The sequence below is a fragment of the Cydia fagiglandana genome, chromosome 20 (assembly GCF_963556715.1).
Source record: "Cydia fagiglandana chromosome 20, ilCydFagi1.1, whole genome shotgun sequence".
Classification (NCBI taxonomy): Eukaryota; Metazoa; Arthropoda; class Insecta; order Lepidoptera; family Tortricidae; genus Cydia; species Cydia fagiglandana.
In genome coordinates, this window is record NC_085951.1 from 13,774,524 (window position 1) to 13,796,881 (window position 22,358).

The 22,358-nt window shown below is 40.5% G+C and overlaps 2 protein-coding genes and 1 non-coding gene across 3 annotated transcripts; 2 read left to right on the forward strand and 1 right to left on the reverse strand.

The window, feature by feature from the left end:
• Nucleotides 1-647: 647 nt before the first annotated feature.
• Nucleotides 648-22,136, forward strand: LOC134674481 (uncharacterized). The gene is made up of 7 exons (XM_063532579.1): nt 648-727; nt 1,506-1,592; nt 14,566-14,662; nt 17,948-18,087; nt 18,934-19,221; nt 20,887-21,006; nt 21,998-22,136. The coding sequence occupies exons 1-7, from the start codon at nt 725-727 to the stop codon at nt 22,061-22,063; spliced, it is 801 nt and encodes a 266-aa protein (XP_063388649.1). The 5' UTR covers nt 648-724; the 3' UTR covers nt 22,064-22,136.
• Trnal-cag (transfer RNA leucine (anticodon CAG)) lies at nt 5,714-5,797 on the forward strand. Its single transcript has one exon. It is a non-coding gene; the product is annotated as a tRNA-Leu (tRNA).
• Nucleotides 11,561-12,580, reverse strand: LOC134674324 (retinol dehydrogenase 12-like). Its single transcript, XM_063532349.1, has one exon. The coding sequence runs from the start codon at nt 12,533-12,535 to the stop codon at nt 11,600-11,602; it is 936 nt and encodes a 311-aa protein (XP_063388419.1). The 5' UTR covers nt 12,536-12,580; the 3' UTR covers nt 11,561-11,599.
• Nucleotides 22,137-22,358: the final 222 nt, after the last annotated feature.

Sequence of the window (22,358 nt, forward strand, 5' to 3'; positions counted from 1 at the left end):
TGTGTATGTTACTTATCTAACATAAGGCGTTTGCGTTATAGCGATGTTGGAGAAGTAAATTTAAAAGTGGAAAAGTGACTGTCTTTGGTGCTTGTTGTTTTGTGTTTGGTGGCTCAGATGGCAGAGCGCTGGAATATCGATCCAGAGGCCGTGAGTTTAAGTCTCAACCACTATAGTAACTTTTCCACTTTTCATTCTAGGCTTATAAGCGTCGTTCGCAAACGTTTCTTCTTATTAAAAATTAGAAATTAGTTTGAGAAGTACAAACTAAGTCTTAACGCGAAGCAATTCAACCCCGCGGCTTAGAGCTTCGCTTCAAGAAACCCTGCTACACAAAACTAAAGCCAATAGAAACATAAGATTGTGATTTCAAATAGCCGCTATCAAGCGCTAGGCTAGAGTGACGCGTATAATTTTCTGTAATAGTGTTGCGAGTCTTAGCGCCACTTGCACCATCCCACTAACCCGGGGTCAACCGGTTAAATCTAGAGTTACCATGGTTACCAGTACAATTTGACACTAGATTAACGGTTTAACCACTTAACCTCGGGCTAGTGGGATGGTGCAAGTGGGCCTTAATGAATTTTTGTCTGTGTGTCAGTATATTAATAGTATATAATATGGTTGCAGGCCGCACACGCCGGGTACGCCGGTGGGCTCGCTGGGCGTGGGCGTGCTGGGCGCCGGCGTGTCCTACGTGCCCGCGCCGCACCCCCCTCCCCACATGGTACGTAGCCTACTACACATAACACAATAGACAGTCAGCGCCAATATGGACAATTTTGATAAAAAAAACATATGCCGTTCAGTTCCATTTCTGTCCAGAATCAAAAAGTTTTTAGAAATCAATCAATCAATGTAGGTTTTTTATACATTAAAGGGGCCCACTGATTAAGAGTCCGCCGGACGGTATCGGCCTGTCAGTTGTTCGGAGCTGTCAAATATTTGTTCTAACTGACAGGCCGATATCGCCCGGCGGCCTGTTAGTCAGTGGGCCCCTTTAGTAGTTAAAAAACCCATCACTGTCTCAACCATATACCCCCTTAGGTTGGTATTCCATGCGGTCTAGCATAAGTCGCGCGCGACTTTATACAGCGACTTCAAGTATGGACTCGCGCGCCACTTATACTAGACCGCCATATGTCAAATAACGTGGTCCAATGTGTATTTGCGTCTCACATTTTGCGTAATGAGACGCAATGCATATTGGACAAGTGGAATACCACCCTAAAGGCAGATATAGACGGCGCGCGAACTCGTATGCGATTTTAGTTACGTTGAAGACGATTTGTTACATATAATTCAGCCGACCAATCAAATACCTCAATGTAATGAAACTCGCATGCGAGTTCTCGCATCGTCTAAATGAGCCCTAAATCACATTATGAATTCACATAGCATAGACATAAATATAAGGCATAATTGTGTCAGAAATTATGCAAAATTGGACCCTGTATATCGACGGAAACGGTTGAGAATAGTTGTAACAGTAGATTGTTGTTCAGGTTGCGGCCGTGCCCGCCTACGCGATGGTGGCGGCGGCCGCGGCGGCGGCGCAGCAGCCGCCCGCCTACCTGCCGCACCCGCACCCGGTAAGCTCGCATAACCTAACCCATAATCGAAACACCTTATCTGACTCTAGTCTGCGCCAATGTGTATTATTAGTTATCTCGTCATGAATTATTGACTGCCTGAGACACGAGACAGATTACTTTTACTCACATATCAAATGTTTGGTCTATTACTAAGGTAAATGTTTTAAGGGGCCCACTGATTAACAGTCTGCCGGACGGTATCGGCCTGTCAGTTGTTCGGAACTGTCAAAATTTTGTTCTAACTGACAGGCCGTCCGTCCGACGGACTGTTAATCAGTGGGCCCCTTAAGTCCACGAAAATGTGTACCTACTGTCCCGATTACACGAACTTTCTGGACATTATTGTTATTAGGTTTCTGTAACAAAAGGACCAAAAAAGCTCAAAAAGCTACCTTTTTGAGCCATCAATTTACAGCGTAGAAAAGAAATAGTTAAAAACGAACTTTTGTCAAACACTTTTGACTGACGGTCTTTGAACCTTAATAGTTTGTGATAAGGTTTACAATTTAACCGTTAGCTAAGTTTGATATTTACCAGTTGCTTTTCGGTGAAGGAAAACATCGTGAGGTAACCGGACTAAATCCCAATAAGGCCTAGTATCCCATCTGAATTGGAAGGTCAGATGGCAGTCGCTTTCGTAAAAACTGGGATTAGTTGTCAAGCGGACCCCAGGCTCCCGTGAGCCGTGGAAAACGCCGGGATAACGCGGGGAAGAAGATAGGGTTTACAAGTGTAGTCCCGGTAAAATAGTAACGCAGGTGCGTGGACAGATGGAGATGAGCTGCGAGTGCCGGCAGTACGCGCCGCCGATCCTCGTGGTGGACAAACGGGACCGCGCAGACGCGGTGAGCGCGGGGACATACGGGAACCAATAGGAGAACTAGCATAATGTATAAATCTGTATGATCACCAGCAGAAGCAAAATCCAGTATCGAATTTCATGAGGGTTTCCGTGATCGGGTTTTTCACTAGATGAAAGCACCGCGGTAAGAGATCTAACTGTCATAATCGACCAATCGAAGAAGTAGAGGGCTTGCACCCAGTAGATGGTCAGATGTGGTCCAAAATATTACCCAGACTTCGCTCCAGGCAACGATGCAGATGGCCGAAGACCGAGAGGCCTGGAGAGCAGTGGTAGGAAGAATAACCCATAGGAGTCACGTCCCTCAGACATGAGGTCACGACCACGAAGAAGATTCCACCAATCATGTTTAACCATGTTTTTTTTATGGGTGGATTTTGACAGCAGCTGTCAAAAATACCTCTCGTCACAGTGCTGCCATCTAGTGAAAATCTCGATCGCGGAAACCCTCATTAATCATAGCTTCCTGGGTGCATAACGCGTAGTGGTTAAGGTTGGTATTCCTGTCCAATTTCTTTGTCCAATGTGTAATTTTGTCTCACATTTTGCTTAACGAGAGAGAGACGCAATGACTTTGGACCAATATATTGGACAGATGGAATACCACCCTCAGCGGGGGAGGTGGAAAAATGTGGTTTAAAAAAAAAAAAAAAATAAAATTAACCTTTTAACCGCCAGCAATTTTTGATCGAGCGTGCTCGTGTCGCCACCGACAGTAATTGTACCACGCAGAGTAAGGTTGGCATAGTTACGGGAGTTATAAATGTGCTGTAAAAACCAAATCAGATCTTTGTCTTATTTATCAGACTGTGGCGAAATGAGCTGGATATGTAATGTCTTATATATCAGACTCTGGCGGTTAAAGGGTTAATATTATGTAGCTGTATAAAATGATACTTAAAATGCTATTCTCCTATTGGTGTCGTATATTATCCCGAAGAGCGTGCGTTTGAAATGCACTTGTGTACGTAACCGTGTGCAGTGGCTTATGACATAACACAGGACAAGTGGACTTGGACATAGACATATATAGTAACCATAGAGCGCTCACTCCATACATCAGTTTTGGTATGAAAACGACTATTATTTTCGCAGTCGACATCTAGCATCGAGTAGCGGAGTTATCAGTACCGTTAATTTATTCTAGATGTCAAAAATTTTCAACTAATATTAGAAGCAGAAGGAGTTGAAAATAGAGTTCCGGTTAATCCGGTTATAATATTAGCTGAAAATTTTTGAGCATTAGACTTTTTGGTCGTCGGAACTTTATTGTCAAGTAGCAGACCTACTTAGCAAATGGAATGCAACTGTCACTGTCACACTAATATGGAAGAGTGATAGAGAGACACAAAGCGTTTCGATGTCGTAGCGACAGCGATTGTCACCTTGGCTAGGCCGCCTGTACATCAGTACTCGATAATTCCGCTACTCGATGCTAGTCGTCTACGAAAATAATAGTCGTTTTTGTACCAAAACTGATGTATGGAGTGAGCACTCTATGTACTTCTTTCTCTATGACTTGGAAGTAGTAACTCCTCAGATCTAGCGCGTGCATTAGGCCGCTTGTAGACGTCCGGTGTTTTCGCCGGACAACGGACCGTGTTACGCAACTACGTCTAGTTTTGTATGTGCCTACAGACAACTGCACCCAAGAATACAAGACATCGTCACCGAACACGGAAAATTGTCCGGCGAAAACACCGGACGTCTACAAGCGGCCTTAGGGCGGTATTCCACCTCTCCAATATCTTTGTTTATTTGCGTCTCACATTTTCCTTGGTGAGAGAGTGGACAGACAGATGGAATACCATCCTTACTAATACTAACCAAGTCGTTTGAGTGAACAAATGTTTGAGGCAAGAAAAAGTAACCGGGCAAGTGCGAGTCGGACTCGCGCACGAAGGGTTCCGTACCATAATGCAAAAAAAACGGTCACCCATCCAAGTACTGACCCCGCCCGACGTTGCTTAACTTCGGTCAAAAATCACGTTTGTTGTATGGGAGCCCCACTTAAATCTTTATTTTTGTCTGTTTTTATTATAAATAAATAAAATAAATAAATAAATATTATAGGACATTCTTACACAGATTGACTAAGTTCCACAATAAGCTCAAGAAGGCTTGTGTTGTGGGTACTCAGACAACGATATATATATTATACAAATACTTAAATACATAGAAAACACCCATGACTCAGGAACAAATATCTGTATCATCATACAAATTAATGCCCTTACTGGGATTCGAACCCAGGACCATCGGCTTCGCAGGCAGGGTCACTACCCACTAGGCCAGACCGGTCGTCAAAATTATTTGTTGTTATAGCGGCAACAGAAATACATCATCTGTGAAAATTTCAACTGTCTATCTATCACGGTTCGTGAGATACAGCCTGGTGACAGACGGACGGACGGACAGCAGAGTCATAGTTATAGGTTTTTTTTACCCTTTGGGTACGGAACCCTAAAAATGATTACGGATTACTACTTGAATCGTTGTCGACTCTCTAGACTCTAGAGCTATAACCGCGAATATCGAAGTTCGCAAACGTATTTTTCCCCTGTTTGCAGAGATGGTTTTATGAAAATTCTGTCTTTACGGCTACCACCAGTTTGACATTGACAGATACGCTCGCGTCTACGTAAATTCCTTTCTATACATCTCGCTTGCACTAATATGCATGTACAGTCACCTGCAATAATATGTTACACAACGATGGCCGCAAAAATATCTGACACGGTCTTATTTGTAGAGCCATAAGAGAGTGTCACATATTTTTGCGGCGTTCGAAGAGTAACAATATTATTGCAGGTGATTGTACGGTCGCCATCAGATATATCTGAGCGGCCAAGGTGTTCACAATATCTGAACACGCACTCTAACTCCTTGACAATAGAGGCTTGCTCAGATATTTGTGAGCACCTTGGCCGCTCCGATATATCTGATGGCGACTGTATGAGCGAGATGCATAGAAAGTAAGTTAAATAGACGCGAGCGTATCTGTAATGTCAAAACTGGTGGTAGTGGTACTTGTCACATTTCACGTGTGTTTTCTAGAATTTACACTTGTGAATGCAACATAATATACATAACTATTTAACAAAAATAATGGAAAATGTATTACTATTAACTAATTTATATTACAACTTAATCCAACACGAAAATGATTATTCTCTTCGTTTTCGTCCTTATCGACTGATCTATTTTAAGAGCGAGCCGTTTGCAAGCTGCCGTTATTTTCGCTCGGTCGGGAGAAGTCAGGATGGCCGAGCGGTCTAAGGCGCTGCGTTCAGGTCGCAGTCCACTTCTGTGGGCGTGGGTTCGAATCCCACTTCTGACATAACTTTTTGCTTTTTTTGCGTACCTACAATATTGCGTCATTTTTTCCAATTTGATGCATCTTTTAATTGTTATCCGTGTTAAAAATAATACCAATATTTTTAGTTTTAAATTTAGAAAAATGTGTTATCATTTATTTTTTTAATACTCTTCAATACTTTCAATAAAAAATTAAAAATAATTATGATATAATATTTACATCTTTGCCTCACTTTTAGCTTTATTTTGATGTCACTAATCCGTTTGCCGTGTTTTTATGCTAATATCTGTCGTTTGATAGTATTAAGAAATAAATTTTTACTAACGAGTACTTTATTTCGTTGCTATGGAAGGACACATCACATAATACAGTCGATAAAAAGTTATTTTTAACCTTTTCGACGCCGTGTCAAACACAAAAGCTGTCACGCGGACGCCACGCCACCGAAGTGTCAAAACTGAAATTGAACTTTATCCTCTAGCCGCCCATACGTCAAACCTTGCCAAGCAAAATGAAATTTTATTTTGTCAACACAAAGTTCAAATTAGGATGGAACAGGAGACCTTTTAGTAGTAGTAGTAGTAAAATACTTTATTGTACAAAAAGAAACATAAAACATGAAAGAACACACATCATTAGTACAAAGGCGAGGCCTTTTTATAGGTCTCTGGGCTGCTAGAGGTTAAATGTACATATGCACGTAGGTCTATGTTGCTCTGTGGTCTGTGACCGATTAATCAGTCTTTGGGGTTGAACCTGCGGTGCGGTCATTGATGTCTAAAAGGTTAATAATCTTAACGGTCATGTCAATTGTGACGGTCCTATTGTAGTCTGTGCGGAATGAGAAGAATTGTGGAATGTATGGGGCCCAAAACATTCCACGACTCTTCTCTTTCCGCACAGAAGAGTCTGTGAATAGTTCGTTTTTTTTAGCATAAGAAAATACTACACGATCTTGACCTATCTTTTAACTCTTTTTAAGGCATAGATTCCTAGAAATTGTGCAAAATTGAACCCTATCACTTTGAAATAAAGTTCAAAATCAGGTGGGAAATATATTCCCACTGCCTTATAAAGGCTTAATTGAAAACGCTTTTAAAATAATAGTAACTATTACTTATAAAAGCAAAAGAATGTAAATAATCGTATATGATTCATAATTGTTACATATTCGGTTTTGGCGGTAGCCCCTCAGGGGTCTAAAAAAATCAAAATTATGATGTAACTATGGATGACCCCTAATGTCTGACGTCATTTGATCTTCATAAACGTACCGGATTTATCACAATCTTGTCATAGTCATACCAACACGTGAATTGATACGCTGTGATAAGTCCCCACGCATCTGCAGAGCAAAGGTCGCTTCAGTCAAAGAGAATTTGAAATAGAGAGTTACTGTCATGGTAAATTATGTAGCTACAGTAAATATTCTGCCATATTTCGGCTGACGATTAAAACTGTTAGAACGCCATTTGACTTTCGCCTTTGAGAATTCTATTTCAAATTCTCTTTGGTTTTGCTTTATGATGTCTGACGGATCTTTAGATTAATTAAAAATAAATTCATATTTTTTATAAAAAGGGTTTAATACATACATAAATACAATTATTACTTAAATCTACTTGAAATCGCTATTGCAACTTACACAAACACACACACACACACAGCTAAATAATTTACTATATGGAAAAGGACAATCTAATAAATAGCATTACACAGTTTTACCGAAACAATTTTTTTCTACTTACATTTAATTGTTAAGTTTTTAACTCACAACATGGAAAATATCATTAAGGTGGTTCGATTTTCATACAAAATTCAATCAAAGCTCATTAAGTAACTACACACTATTAGTACATAAATATTTCCGCATTTATCTTCCTTCGAATATTCGTTTGCGCGAAATTAACAGGAAAACAATGTTTCATACAGAAATCATGCAAAAATCATAGTTAAATTTTCATCAATTTTACGTATGTGTGTGTCACAAATGTCGTGTACAGATACATTTGCGACGTTGCCATACCATTTCCGACGTTGCCGGGCTGACCACGGCGCGAATTTGGAGTGCCGTCATGTTTAGTGCAATTTTGTTGACACTGACGTTTGACAGGTACTTAATTGACCTAAGCGAGAATAAGTCCCGAAGTTCGTCAGCTTAGCTAAGAACTATCATGGCGTGTTATGCAAACAGTCGCTTTTTTGCTTACAAACGGAAGATTCCCGGTTCGATCCCCAGTCAATTGTATGCTGGAACATAACTTTTTGTATTTTTGTTACATCTAAATTTCGTATTGTTTTTTTATTTTTATTGAATTTTTCTTATTATCATAAATCGATTGATTAAGTATGGTATGGGCTACACGTATTCGTTTATTTTTGACAAAGAAAATTAGAAATTATACTCTACCTAATCTCTCTTATTTTTACAATCAGGACATCCTCACTGCAATAAAAAAGAGATATATAAAATTTCCTGTGGATAAAATAATGGATTTTGTCTATGAATGAAAAACACAATTATTACTATAGTTTGTTTTTTTTAGCATTAGAAATAAGGTAAACAATCTTGACGTGTCTTTTAATTGAAAAACACATTTTAAAAATAAGTTACGGCAAATATGTAACAATTATAAATCAAATACGATCATTTATATTCTTCTGCTTTCATAAGTAATAGTTTTTTGATTTTTAAAAAGCGTTTAAATCTGTGTGCCTAGCCAAGATGCCAGTCGTTCGCTCCGTAGCGAACGTTAGGGTAATACCTGTCTCTATCACTCTGCCATATTAATGCGACAGACACGGCTGCGCTTCGGTCGCTACGGAGCGTAAACCATTGGCACCTTGGCTAGGCACCCTGGTCATCTGGAAAGCGAAACACATACGGAACGCGTTTCTATTACTCAATACAGTGGCCAGTTGCAGATTCGGCGGTAAACTTAACTATACCTAAATCTGGGTGCCTAGCCAAGATGCCAGTCGTTCGCTCCGTAGCGAACGTTAGGGTAATACCTCTCTCTATCACTCTGTCATATTAATGCGACAGACACGGTTGCGCTTCGTTCGCTACGGAGCGTACACCATTGGCATCTTGGCTAGGCACCCTGGTCATCTGGAAAGCGAAACACATACGGAACGCTTTTCTATTACTCAATACAGTGGCCAGCTGCAGATTCGGCGGTAATCTTAACTATACCTAAATCTGGGTACCTAGCCATGATGCCAGTCGTTCGCTCCGTAGCGAACGTTAGGGTAATACCTCTCTCTATCACTCTGCCATATTAATGCGACAGACACGGCTGCGCTTCAGTCGCTACGGAGCGTAAACCATTGGCACCTTGGCTAGGCACCCTGGTCATCTGGAAAGCGAAACACATACGGAACGCGTTTCTATTACTCAATACAGTGGCCAGTTGCAGATTCGGCGGTAAACTTAACTATACCTAAATCTGGGTGCCTAGCCAAGATGCCAGTCGTTCGCTCCGTAGCGAACGTTAGGGTAATACCTCTCTCTATCACTCTGTCATATTAATGCGACAGACACGGTTGCGCTTCGTTCGCTACGGAGCGTACACCATTGGCATCTTGGCTAGGCACCCTGGTCATCTGGAAAGCGAAACACATACGGAACGCTTTTCTATTACTCAATACAGTGGCCAGCTGCAGATTCGGCGGTAATCTTAACTATACCTAAATCTGGGTACCTAGCCATGATGCCAGTCGTTCGCTCCGTAGCGAACGTTAGGGTAATACCTCTCTCTATCACTCTGCCATATTAATGCGACAGACACGGCTGCGCTTCAGTCGCTACGGAGCGTAAACCATTGGCACCTTGGCTAGGCACCCTGGTCATCTGGAAAGCGAAACACATACGGAACGCGTTTCTACCGGGTGTGGCCTGTAACACGAGCAAATAATTAAAACATCGATTTTACTCCTCAAACGGTGACACTTTTGTTCAACAACTTTTAAAAATTATGAGGCATTTAGACTCCCTATTTTTCATACAAAATAAATATTATCTTCAATGGACGCCATCGCCACGCCATATCATTGTGATTGACGTTGCTTGTCACGCCTGAAACATAACAAAATTCGCAATACATTGCGTCTTAGAATAAACTTTAAAGTGTATTAAAAATCAAACCACAAGGTATTTTTAAAAGTAGCTGAACAAACGTTGGTCAGTATGAGGAGTACAGCCTACAGTTAAATTTTTTGCTCATATTACAGGCCACACCCGGTATTACTCAATAAAGTGGCCAGCTGCAGATTCGGTTTTAAAGTTAACTATACCTAAACCTGGGTGCCTAGCCACGATGCAGGCTAGTAGAGTTCTCTTTCACCTTCAGCAGAACCGGGAGATCCAAACCTACCTACTTTTCATCTAATAATCTCAAGAATCAGTGCATGATTCAAACTTTACCGGTTGCCGTGGTAAGACCTAGGATTTACCATATCGGTGTTGGTAAAAGCCCGAAGTAAACTAGTAAGATTTAACATTTCGGGCTTTTACCGATCGGCATCGGTAAAACCTAGGTTTTACCGGTAAATCCTAGGTTTTGCCGTACTTCGGGCTTTTACAGTAACATATATATAATAATTGCTCGTTTAAAGGTAAGATAACACAAAGGAGAAACAAAAAGAAATTACCTACTCGCACCAGTCTTGAACCCCAATCCTCTTGCACGTAGTTATTTCCACGAACATACCGTTACGCTATTGCAATGCAACATACTTACGTTGTGTGAAATTGTCTACTACAAGGATCACGGAAACACTGTTTGCATGTGTGAGTAATACTAGGAAAAAGCGTGACAGCAACACTCCGTCGAATTAAAAAGGTGGTTTTTGCACAATGAAGTATTCAATGTTTACTTTAATTGTTCAATATTTATTTAAAGAGTGCGCGAAACATACTTTTAAGTATACAAATACCATGACCATTTCACAAAAAAATAAAACCTGAAATTTTGCAAAAGTGGTGCCATCTAGCGAGAGTTAAGTTTTGAGTAACCTAGGCGAACCACCTTAATTAACTTTACAAAACAGCTCTCACTACTGAGCCCATTCTATAGCCCATACAACTACAGGCCTGTGCACACCGGCTGCGTGTGCGTGACGTGCACGTGCGCGTGCGGCGTTGTAGTATACAGATCCTTATGAGAGACGGCACACCGCTTGCGTGACGTGCGCGTGTGCAGCTCCAACATTTTAGCGCACGCACACGCGCACGTCACGCACACGCAAGCCGGTGTGGCTCTGCCTTTCTTGTCATGACAATCCATTGATGATTCTTGATTTCTGGTAATCAACAAATTAGAATCATAGAAAAATTAAAAATATTACTCACAAAATGCACCACTATCGTAGTTATAGTTTGACAGCTGATTTAGTTAGCACGTTTGTGGCTATCTCAATTGTTAAAACTTTTCCTTTAACTATCTTCATCATTGCATAATGTACGAGGCACTGTACAAACAGCAACACTATCTTAACTGTCCATCGGTGGACCTTATGCCTTATGTAATAAGGTTTACCAATGGACAATTGGACAGTTAACACTGGGGTAGGCGATGGCACGCCATCTAGTGCTATCATAATCCAACCTGCGATTTAGCACCATTATATTTATCTTATTAGCGCCACTTGCACTATCCCATTAACCTGGGGTTAACCGGTTAAACCGTTAACCCAGTGTCAAATTGTACTGGTAATCATGGTAACTCCAGGTTTAACCGGTTAACCCCGGGTTAGTGGGATGGCGCAAGTGCCGCTTAGTATTTTTTCGATAGTTCACTACATCACATCACAAACGCTAACTCAAATAGCTTCCTCCGGCCTCAACTTGACTAGTTCCTCAGACATCTTCCACAGCCTCATGGCATCTTCCTCATCCGTGGCCTTGAACGACATCTTACTCTCCTCACAGTCCATGAAGTACTTCCCCGTCATGAAATCACAGTCGTCAGAGACAGCCAGGAAAATACTCGTCTGCGCTCCTTCCCAGGGACTCTTGAAGAACGTGAAGAGCACCATACTTCTCAACTTCTCCAAGAACTTTGCATTCTTATAAAACGATGTATTAACCTGCCCTGGGTTCAAACTGTTCACCGCTACATCGGTATCTTCCAATCTTCTAGCTAACTCATTGCTGAATAAAACGTTACATAATTTACTGTTGGCGTAAATCCTGTAGAAACTATACCTTCCTTCTTCATTTATATCCTCTATCGTCCCGAATCTATGGAAGTAAGATGATACGTTGACGATCCTGCTCGGAGCGCCCTTTTTCAACCACGGCACCAGAAGAATCGTCAGCAGAAACGGCCCGAAATGGTTCACCTGCATATCTCTCACTATTCCATCCGCAGTTTTCTTTCCACCCATACCGCTAGCACCGGCGTTGTTGATCAAAACATCCAATTTAGCTTCTTTCTTTTTAAACTCATCCACGAACTTTCTTATAGATGCTAGCGAGCTTAAATCCAAATATTCATATCTAACTAAATTATTCTTGGATACTTTCTTTATGGAAGCTTCAGCTCGCTTCCCTTTGACGTCATCCCTACACGCTAAGATCACCTTAGCCCCTCTCTTGGCTATTTCCATAGCCGTCTGGAACCCTATACCACTGTTCGCACCCGTAACTATCACCACTTTCCCCGTCATCACAGTGTCAGAGTAACATATCCCTGATGACAATCTATTGTAGATCTTTAAAAACACGAAAAATACACCAAGATAAAAGTACCACATGTTGAACGACCAGCGGTCACGGAGTTTGGTGAGTGACTGTGGAGTGTGGTGCTATCTCGGTGCAAAAGTCAGGCGTAATCGTGCTAGTGACACTCAGGTTTTGATACGGCTTTACTTGGTATTTTAGGTATGTAATGTTATTGATTTATTCAATACCACAGTACCGTTTTTGCACGAATGCATAAATAAGTAAATTCTTTATGAAAGGTTCATAAATCGTCATATAGATTTTAAACGATCTATTATATGCTGTCAATATTATCGTTCTTATTTAAGATATACACAGACTATCGTAATTACATACACTATCTGAATTGCGGCGTGCATATGTAAATTCATATGAACGAAATTAATAAATGCATTGCATTCAAAAAGTTTATTGAAATCACTATGTTGGTTAGGTACATTGCTACTTTATATGACCTAAAAGTAAAAGTTTTTTTGAAACAAAGCAGTTTTAGTCATCCTTGAAACTAATCCTTCTCATGATTAATCAATACTTATCACAATTCCTTTCACACAAAACAGTAATTAATAACACAAACACACACGGATATTACTTTTAATCTAATCATGTTCGAATAATCAGGTCAGCAAGTGTGTTATCTGTAGCGATGTTATTCGCGACCTTAAACTCATATCGAGAGTATAGCCTATTGTATAACCCTATAAATCGATCAATTATAGACCTTAGTACGTTGTTCTAAGACTCAATGTAGATAGTACACACGTGGGTCCGCGAGGTACGTTGTGCAATGTCAAAGTCCTATCTGATTTGATTTATCGGTGGGAATTGCATGTCTAATTAATGTAATTTATAAATTATCATCGTCGCATTGTATGATTTAGATCTTTCAATTATCTTGTATGTAAAAATTTAGTTTTAACGTTACAGATAATTTAGGTACAGTATGTACTAGAAAGTGGATACATTACGACACATGTTCGATAATTTTCATATATTTCAGCACAAGTTCGATAATTATAATGAAAAACGCACGTGGGTTTAATATCTATGATCATTCTTAAAACAATACAACATTCATCTATCTACATGCTGAGCGCATGTTACCCTGGTCATTTATGATAAAAAGTTCAAAGTTTTTATTGTATATAAGAATCAGGCTACATTGCAGGTCGGAAATACAATTACACATTCGTTACATTGAGACTTTACCTTATGTACACCTTTTCAGGTGTACATACATTTGCAATATATTTATACACCGTGTTTTTATTGAATTCCGTTAACTTCGGGGTATGGTTAAGTACGTTTAAGAGAACTAAATGGCATATTTAATTAAAAAAAAAAATTATTTGCTTTTTTTTGTAAAAAAAAATTAAGTTTAAAAAGTAATTAAATGTAGCATATAGCGTTGTTGTAACACGGGCATTACATTTAACTCAACCAAACAATTGAAATCTATGGGATATCAATGTTATTTCGAACATTGGTCGACCGAGATTGTACTTAAGTTTAGTAGCAAATGTATGAACTCATTCTAAACACTAATCAATATGTAAACCGGCCCTAAGGCAAGTGTACACGCTTGTAGAGGCCTTATAGGAAAAAAATAAATTATTGATTATCTCCGAAATGGAGTTAATTAGAATATCGGTGTCTTTGAGAAAGTTACTTGATTTAAGCTCAGGAATGCACCCTTGAAATTAACAGAAATAAAAAAAAACACGGTGTATATTGATATGCAATAAGTAGTAAAGTTGACGAAATATAAAGTGAGCCGATCTTGTTCCATCAAACTTGTTCGAGAGATCGACTCACTTTATATTTCGTCAACCTTAAAACGTCGTGTCGTGATGACGACAGAAGTACCTATACACTGTGGCTAAAAATAAGTGCATTCCCGTTGCCAGGGAGGTTTTGGGATTATACTGAGCAACTTTTATTATGGGACCCATAGCCTTCAAAGTTCGGTTTTCTAGGAAGTGTCCTTTCTCTATGGTAGTTTTATTTATTCTGTGACTACGTGCTACGTCTGGTAGAAATGCTAAAGATATTGTACTTGCAGTTGGCGTACGGTGCGATGGGGGGCGGCGCGGCGGTGGCGGGCGGCGCGGGGCAGCACGGCCCGCTGCCCGCGCAGCAGCAGAGGAACTTCCGGAAAGGTATACACCATCACTATCCAATCCATCTTGAACCTTACTACAACGAGATAAGGTCCACAAATGAGCCGCTTTACTTCAAACGCGAACTTGAATAAAATAGTTAGATTTTAATATTTTGGCATATTATAAGAAAAGGATTTATAGGGTATATATTTTCTAATTCTTTTGTGAGTCTCTGCTATTTTTAAAGAATTTTTAAGAGTCCTTACTCCTACAGACGAGCGTATTTTGCAAAATGCTTCCTTTTTCATTCAAGATTACGACGTAACTATTAGTATTTATTCAAAAACTGATAACGTACTTAAATAATCATTTCTTAAACTAGGGGCTGCAAACGTTCTAATTTTCATTTTCTCTTTTTGAACCTAAAATAAATGAGTTTTCTTAGAAGTCTTTTTCAAAATTTGCTGTGAGAAGGGTCGTTTCGGCTCTCAATTTTGCAGTAAACAAGAATCATTTGGTATATGAATGATTACAATTCAACTCATCATATGTTATACGAGGGGCTTACATGCTTGAAAATCGAACTTTCATTTAAAAAACATGATAAAATACCTTCCGAGTTTTCTTCATTTTTTTGGTGAAAACAGGGTTACATTACATTTTTTTATCGCTAATTGGACTTATATTTTGCCACAAAAAAAATCTTTTAACAAACTGTAACTTTATGTTTACTCATTAAAAAAAAATCATAACTATAGGACCTACCTTGCCGTTAATATATATTTTTTTAAAAGACCTATAAATCACGCTGCAGCGACGCCGCGCGCTCATTCTCCGCCGAGCGCGCTTAGGGAACGGACATGCCGGCCTAGCCAAGGTCACAATCGCTATCGCTTCGACAACGAAAAGCATTATGTCTCTCTATCACTCTTCCATATTAGCGCGACAGTGACAGTTGCGTTTCGATCGCTACGGAGCGTAAGCGATTGGCATTTTGGCTACGCGGCCTGCGCTCGATCGTCAGGCGCTCATTGCTTCGTAAACATTGAGCGAGTTCCGAGAACTGTTGTATACTATGATTAGAAAATCTTGATCCAAGGGAGAGTACATTTTTCACACCATATTAAAAATTTTAACAACCGACTCCCGCTTATGTGATAGATTTTCAGTGTTACTTGAATTCTGGTTAGGGTTTGCATTTTAATTATACCCGGACGACCTGGATGATGTCCAGGTTCTCTTGATGGAGTCAGGAATTGGCCACCGAACTCCTAATCTACTCATCTTAACTCCATCGTGTTTGGGTTCCATGGATTTGCCTTGACGAACACCACGGATCTAGATGAGGTCCAGGTTCTCATGATGGACTCAGGAGTTGGTCACCAGAACTCCTAATCTACTTATTATCACTCCATCGTGTTTGGGTTCATTAGATTTGCCCTGACGAGCATCATCTGTTTAGATGAGGTCCAGGGTCATGAGACCCTTCTGGTGACCAACTCCTGACTCCATGATGAGATGGTCACCAGAAGTCCTAATCTACTCATCATAAGTCCATCGGGCTCAATAGATTTGCCCCGACGAGCACCATTGATCTAGATGAAGTCCAGGTTCTCATGATGGAGTCAGGAGTTGGTCACCAGAAATCCTCATCTACTCATTATAACTCCATGGTGTTTGGGCTCATTAGATTTGCCCTGACGAGCACCATCTATCTAGATGATGTCCAGAGTCACGAGCCCCTTCTGGTGACCAACTCCTGACTCCATTAATGAGATGGAGTTAGGAGTTCGTCGCCAGAAGTCCTAATCTACTCATCATAACTCCATCGTGTTTGGGATCAATAGATTTGCCCCGACAAGCACCATCGATCTAGATGAAGCCCAGGTTCTCATGATGGAGTCAGGAGTTGGTCACCAGAACTCCGAATCTACTCATCATTAGATGAAGCCCAGGTTCTCATGATGGAGTCAGGAGTTGGTCACCAGAACTCCGAATCTACTCATCATAACTCCATCGTATTTGGGCTCAATAGATTTGCCTTGACGAGCACTATCGATCTAGATGCGGTTGATAGATTATTAATATTATTTTATTTTATATACTTACAAATAAAGCTTCATTTGCTTCCTCCCTTTTCACATCCTTAAGGGATAATTTTTGAGATTAAAAGTTTGCTATGTTATTCCCCGGGGCTCAAACTATCTCTGTACCTACCAAATATGAACTAAATTGAATATTTTAAACTTTCGCGTTTTGAACATACCCGAACATATTAACTCACATACCCGCGTTACACCCGTCTATAATGTGGGTTTAACTAAATTGGTTCAGCAGTTTAAGTGTGAAGAGGAATTAAAAAAAGTATTTTTTTTCTTCATATTTTATGTGTTTTTACTTCGGAATGGTGACACCTGATGATGATGATGATAATGACAATGAATTCGGCACCCCCGATTTATACGAAAATGATACTAAACTTGGCCTAGTGGCTTAAATGATACAGATATCAAGATCAAGTTGTGAGCCCCCCCACCCCCCGCCCCCTCCGCCCCCTAAAAATTTACATCAAAAATCTGGGTGGCAGAGAGTTGTTACATTGTTAGTACTCTCAAATTTATTGTTTTTATACAGGATGGCCAAAAAATAAGTGCTTTTCCGTTGCTAGCAAGAAAATGGTTGCTAAAAAATGTACCCTCCCATAGAAAATGGACTAGCCAAAATCTATGAAACAGTAATTTTTTTTTTGCGATTTCGGTGTAGGTCCCATACTAAAATTTGCTCAGTATAATCACTAAAGCTCCCTGGCAACGGGAATGCCCTTATATTTGGGTACCCTGTATATGCATACAGGTATATATTAGGGTGTTGCTTATTTCGTCGAAATTAAAATTTTCTATGTCTCACCCCCTTAAATTGTTCTCTTTCACTAAAAAACAATTAGAATTTTTATTTCGTTTTAGGGGTCGCTACTGAATTTAGAAAATTTGAATCCTTCATACATTATGATTTTTTTTGGTTTCCTCCTATTTGTCCTACCGATCTCTCAATATGGTATTTTTCTACTAGTCAAATCAGTTACTTTTTTAGAACTGTCAAAACGATTTGCTAATATGGAATTTATATGAAACATTACATCGTGACGTCACGGTCAACTCACCTACTTTATATATTTCTATCCGATTTGTTAAATAGAACTTGTCTTTTTAAATAATTGCTATCTTTGTTTTTCTAATAATTATCTGGTGCTTTATTTCATGCATGGTGTAAAATAATTTATTTTAAATACAGTATAATATCCAATTCCACACAGACCCTTGTTAACATGAATTTGGTTCCCAGTTGGTGTGGGCAGCGGCGTAGGCGTGGCGGCGGCGACCGGGCAGCCGCTGCTGACGCCGGCGCCCATGCAGCCCTTCGTGCCCGCCGTGTACCCGCCGCCCCACCACCAGCAGCAACCCGCGCTCCACTACCAACATATGGTGAGTACACTTGCAGCTTCCATTCCTCAACCTGAAGTACTTTTTAAGCCTTGGTCACTTATGGCCCGGACTCCGGCACAGTAAAGGGGCCCACTGATTAACAGTCTGCCGGAGGGTATCGGTCTGTCAGTTAGAACGAAATTTTGACAGTTCCGAACAACTGACAGGCCGATACCGTCCGGCGGACTGTTAATCAGTGGGCCCCTTAAGGAATTATTAAAATGATACTTTTTGTGTACAGTGATCGAAAATTGGGAAAAGTAAACTATATTGTCGATCTCATCAAAAAAGAAATTCTTTGGTTTGGCCGATCGAACAAAACTGGTTATCATTGTTGTATACAGTCATCAGCAATAGTATCTTGCACAACTAGGGCCGCAAAAATATATGACGCGCTCTTATTGCGCTCCAAATAAGAACGTGTCACATATTTTTGCGGCCCTAGTTGTGTAAGATACTATTGCTGATGACTGTACATATTACATAATAGGGAATATTACGCAAAACTGCATAAACGGCGTCACTAGGTCAATCACATGACCTACCGCGGAACACGACAATCGGAAGTTCGGTTTCTGTTTCTCTATCACTCTTGCCTAATCGATTGATAAAGAGGCAGATAAAGAAATTTAGATTTTTGCGTTTCGCGGTAGGCCACATGTAAACAAACCGCCTAAGCATCATGACTTTGATGAAAACTTGTCAAAAAACTGTTTTAATGAGTTACTCTATGGTTTACTAAATAAATTAGTGCTGCACTCTGGCGGCAGAACATTGCAGTAATACTCCCTATTACAATAAACGCTTAATAGCTCGTCAATACTAACACATTGTGTATTGTTGCAGCCGAACTTCCAAGTGCGCATGTACCACGGCGGCGGCGTGTCGTCCATGCCGAGCATGGGGTCCATGGGGTCCATGGGGTCCATGAGCATGCCGGAGTACGCGCCGCCCGCGCCCTCCCCCGCCGCCGCGTCGCCCGCGCTCTACCCGCCGCCCTCCCCCGCGCACACCCCCCACTCGCACCAGCACCAGCACCAGCACACGCACACGCACCCCATGCAGCCGCATCCGCATCCCCATCCGCATCCACATCCCCATCCGCACCATCACTACCAGCAGCCGCCTTTCCAGGTCAGTACGAGTATATACTCATTTATTATGTCTCACTTAAGTGTATCTATCCTCTTATTCATAAAACTTTACGGGCCCGATTTAGTTAAATTATGTTTTATCCCTTTCTTACAAATGCATAAGTCAAAATGACAGATAAAATCAATCGATTCATAGCTAACTCAGGTCAGTAACGCGTTAATGAATGACGTCATTAGATAGTGATTGTTAAAAGGCGGTCCCTATAGTTCGTTTTTTTAGCATTAGAAAGAACTTGCAAGAAGGTAAGCGATCTTGACATGTCTTTTAATTGAAAAACGCTTTTTAAAAATTAAAAACTATTACTTATGAAAGCGAAAGAATATAAATGATCGTATTAGATTCATAATTGTTACATATTTGCCGTAACTTATTTTTAAAATGTGTTTTTCAATTAAAAGTCACATCAAGATTGTTTACCTTATTTCTAATGCTAAAAAAAACGAACTATAGAAGTGCTTAAAGTGAACTAAACTGAGAAATTTTATCCATCATAAATATTAACTTACAAAGTGTGATATCCCTGACCAAAAAAGAATTTTATGCAATGGTTCCTTATCACTAAATAAAAACCACTGCTCTAAGTTATCACAACACACGTTTTGCAGACAATACAGTTTGCACAACTTTGAAAAAAAAAATGTGCTTTATATAAAAACTACTGCATTTTACCAGAAAGAACACATCACATCTCGGAGTAATTAACAATGGAGCCGCCATTAACAGGCGTTCCCCTCTGTCGAAAAAAGGCGGCCAATGGTCAACCACATGTCAACCATATGTATGGACTGACGTTTATCTGACATGACGTACCTATACATTTGATGTGCCCCTCCCCCGCAAAAAACGGCAGACTATTTTGTACCGAAAATTTTAGACATGGCGTCTCCGTTGTTAATTACTCCGAGCATCACATCGTATATCTATTTGTTAAAATAAAAAGCACAGGTTTGAGACTACCGCTTTATTCTGCGGTCGTTTCGGCGTATTTCGCTACATTTCGTCTATACGCGCCTACTCTCGCTACCATAACCGAGCTTATAGGCGCGTATAAAACCCTAAACTGCAAAACGTAATTCAAGACCAAAAAAAGTACGACAATATTGCCAGCTGCAATAATTTGTTTGTAAAATAGTAAATTCCTTTTGATAAATAATCACGCTTAGATAATTTATTTATTAGTACTTTTACTCCTACGTTTTAAAAAGTACTTTTATTTATTTATTTTTACGTAAATACAAGACGCGCTAGTAAAAAGTGGTAACATTCTCTAACTTTTTTGGTCTTGAATTACGTTTTGCAATATAGTCTGTAACCTGGCTGACTCGCAGTTGTACACTAATCACAATAAACCGATTACGTAAACCAACGGTTTGATGCAGTCAGCTGTAACGTGACGAATTTTATTGCTCATTCTATGAAGCTACGTTGCAGCCAGCGCACAGTCAAATTTAATTTTGAAGCTAAGAACATTTGTTTTTTTTTATAATGACAATTTCTTCCACTGATCTTTCCTTTTAGTACGAAATTGGTAGAAAAGGCAAAATCATTGGATATTAAATTGGCCATGGCCAATCTAGTAGTATGTAAAATATAGCAGTGCAACTATTTTTTGTGCAACATACTCAAATATAGATGGTCCCGCAGGTGCTGTGCCCACTGATGGGCCCCGGGGGTGGGCAGCACCACCACCACCACCACGTGGCGTATCTCAACCACGCGCCGCCCACCGCCTCGCCGCCGCAGCCACACCCCCACCAGCTGCAGGTATGTCATTCATTTAATTTTTATTATAGGACATTCTTACACAGATTGACCAAGTCCCACAGTAAGCTCAAGAAGTCTTGTGTTGTGGGTACTCAGACAACGATGCGAATTTAAATACTTAAATACATAGAAAACAACCATGACTCAGGCACAAATATCTGTGTTATCACACAAATAAATGCCCTTATTGGGATTCGAACCATCGGCTTCACAGGCAGGGTCACTACCCAAAAGGCCAGATCGGTTGTGAATAGGGTCAATTTATTGTGGTTATTCGCTTTAGACTTTGTAAATCGTCTTAACAATACTGTTCGCCGAATCCATCAATAAGCTAATAAGTAAGCTTTTCAATCTCGTACCTTACTTAGGCTACTCAGCAAGCATTGTGGCCTAAACGCGGTACTCGACTCAAAAGCTCTTTATTATATCACGATTGTATAAAATATTAATTTAATCAGAATGTTGTCATCGGCCACCATACATGGTCAAGAGGTGGCTCCATATAGCTTGCGCTGTCTCACAAGGAAATTGTCGGGCGGAGCCACTCGCTGCGTAACAGACGGACAGACAGACGCACGAGTGATCCTATAAATAAGGGTTCCGTTTTTCCTTTTAAGATACGGATGTAGTGTGTATACTACATCTTACCCACACACATACATGCGCATAGTACTATAATATTTAAGGCCTTGTAAGTGTTAATTAATGCATTATATAGGTTTATACTTGAATCTAGTTGTTTGTCTCAACGGCCAACCCTACATGGCGACCCTGCCAGGAAATGTGTTCCCTAAAAATGTGTTCCACCCGAAGTTATCGTAACGTCTTCACAAAAAGAGTTGCTTTTTCGTTTTACGGGTTCACATACGTTTCGTTACACACATTAGTGAGAGATTTTTGAGTTACATATTCATAGTTTCATTAGTCTTTCATAGTTTTTTCTACGAGTATTATTTCGTTACCATGTTTGATTGTTTTTTTGTTGTCGTAGCTGCTGCCGGGCGGAGGCGGCGTGGGCGGCGGCGCCAGCACGCCGGGCCTGCACGCGCACCCGTGAGCCCGCCGCGCCCCCCGCGCCGCACCCTCCACCCCCGCCACACCCCCACACACGCGCCCGCCGTGCTAGGCGCACTACACACACCCAACGAACTCACACAAGTGGCTACAAGTGTACACGAGTGTTACAGTGCGCCCCCCGACTCTATACGGAGATTCTTAGGTTCCAAATAGTGTTTAGTGGCAAAAGACGAGGCTTGAAGATTTTATGCGGGAGAAAACGTACAGTTTTTCTTTAAATTGTACATAGACTAGGAATCCTCTAGACGGAGTTTGGAGCAATTATTTCATGAAAC

What these genes read in the sequence shown, in the direction of transcription:
- LOC134674481 (XM_063532579.1), top strand. An exon ending in GCAGAGGAACTTCCGGAAAG is followed by an intron (nt 14,663 to 17,947) that starts GTATACACCATC and finishes TTTGGTTCCCAG; the next exon opens with TTGGTGTGGGCAGCGGCGTA. An exon ending in ACCAGCAGCCGCCTTTCCAG is followed by an intron (nt 19,222 to 20,886) that starts GTCAGTACGAGT and finishes ATGGTCCCGCAG; the next exon opens with GTGCTGTGCCCACTGATGGG.
- LOC134674324 (XM_063532349.1), bottom strand. Translation starts at nt 12,535, where the DNA reads ATGTGGTACTTTTATCTTGGTGTATTTTTCGTGTTTTTAAAGATCTAC.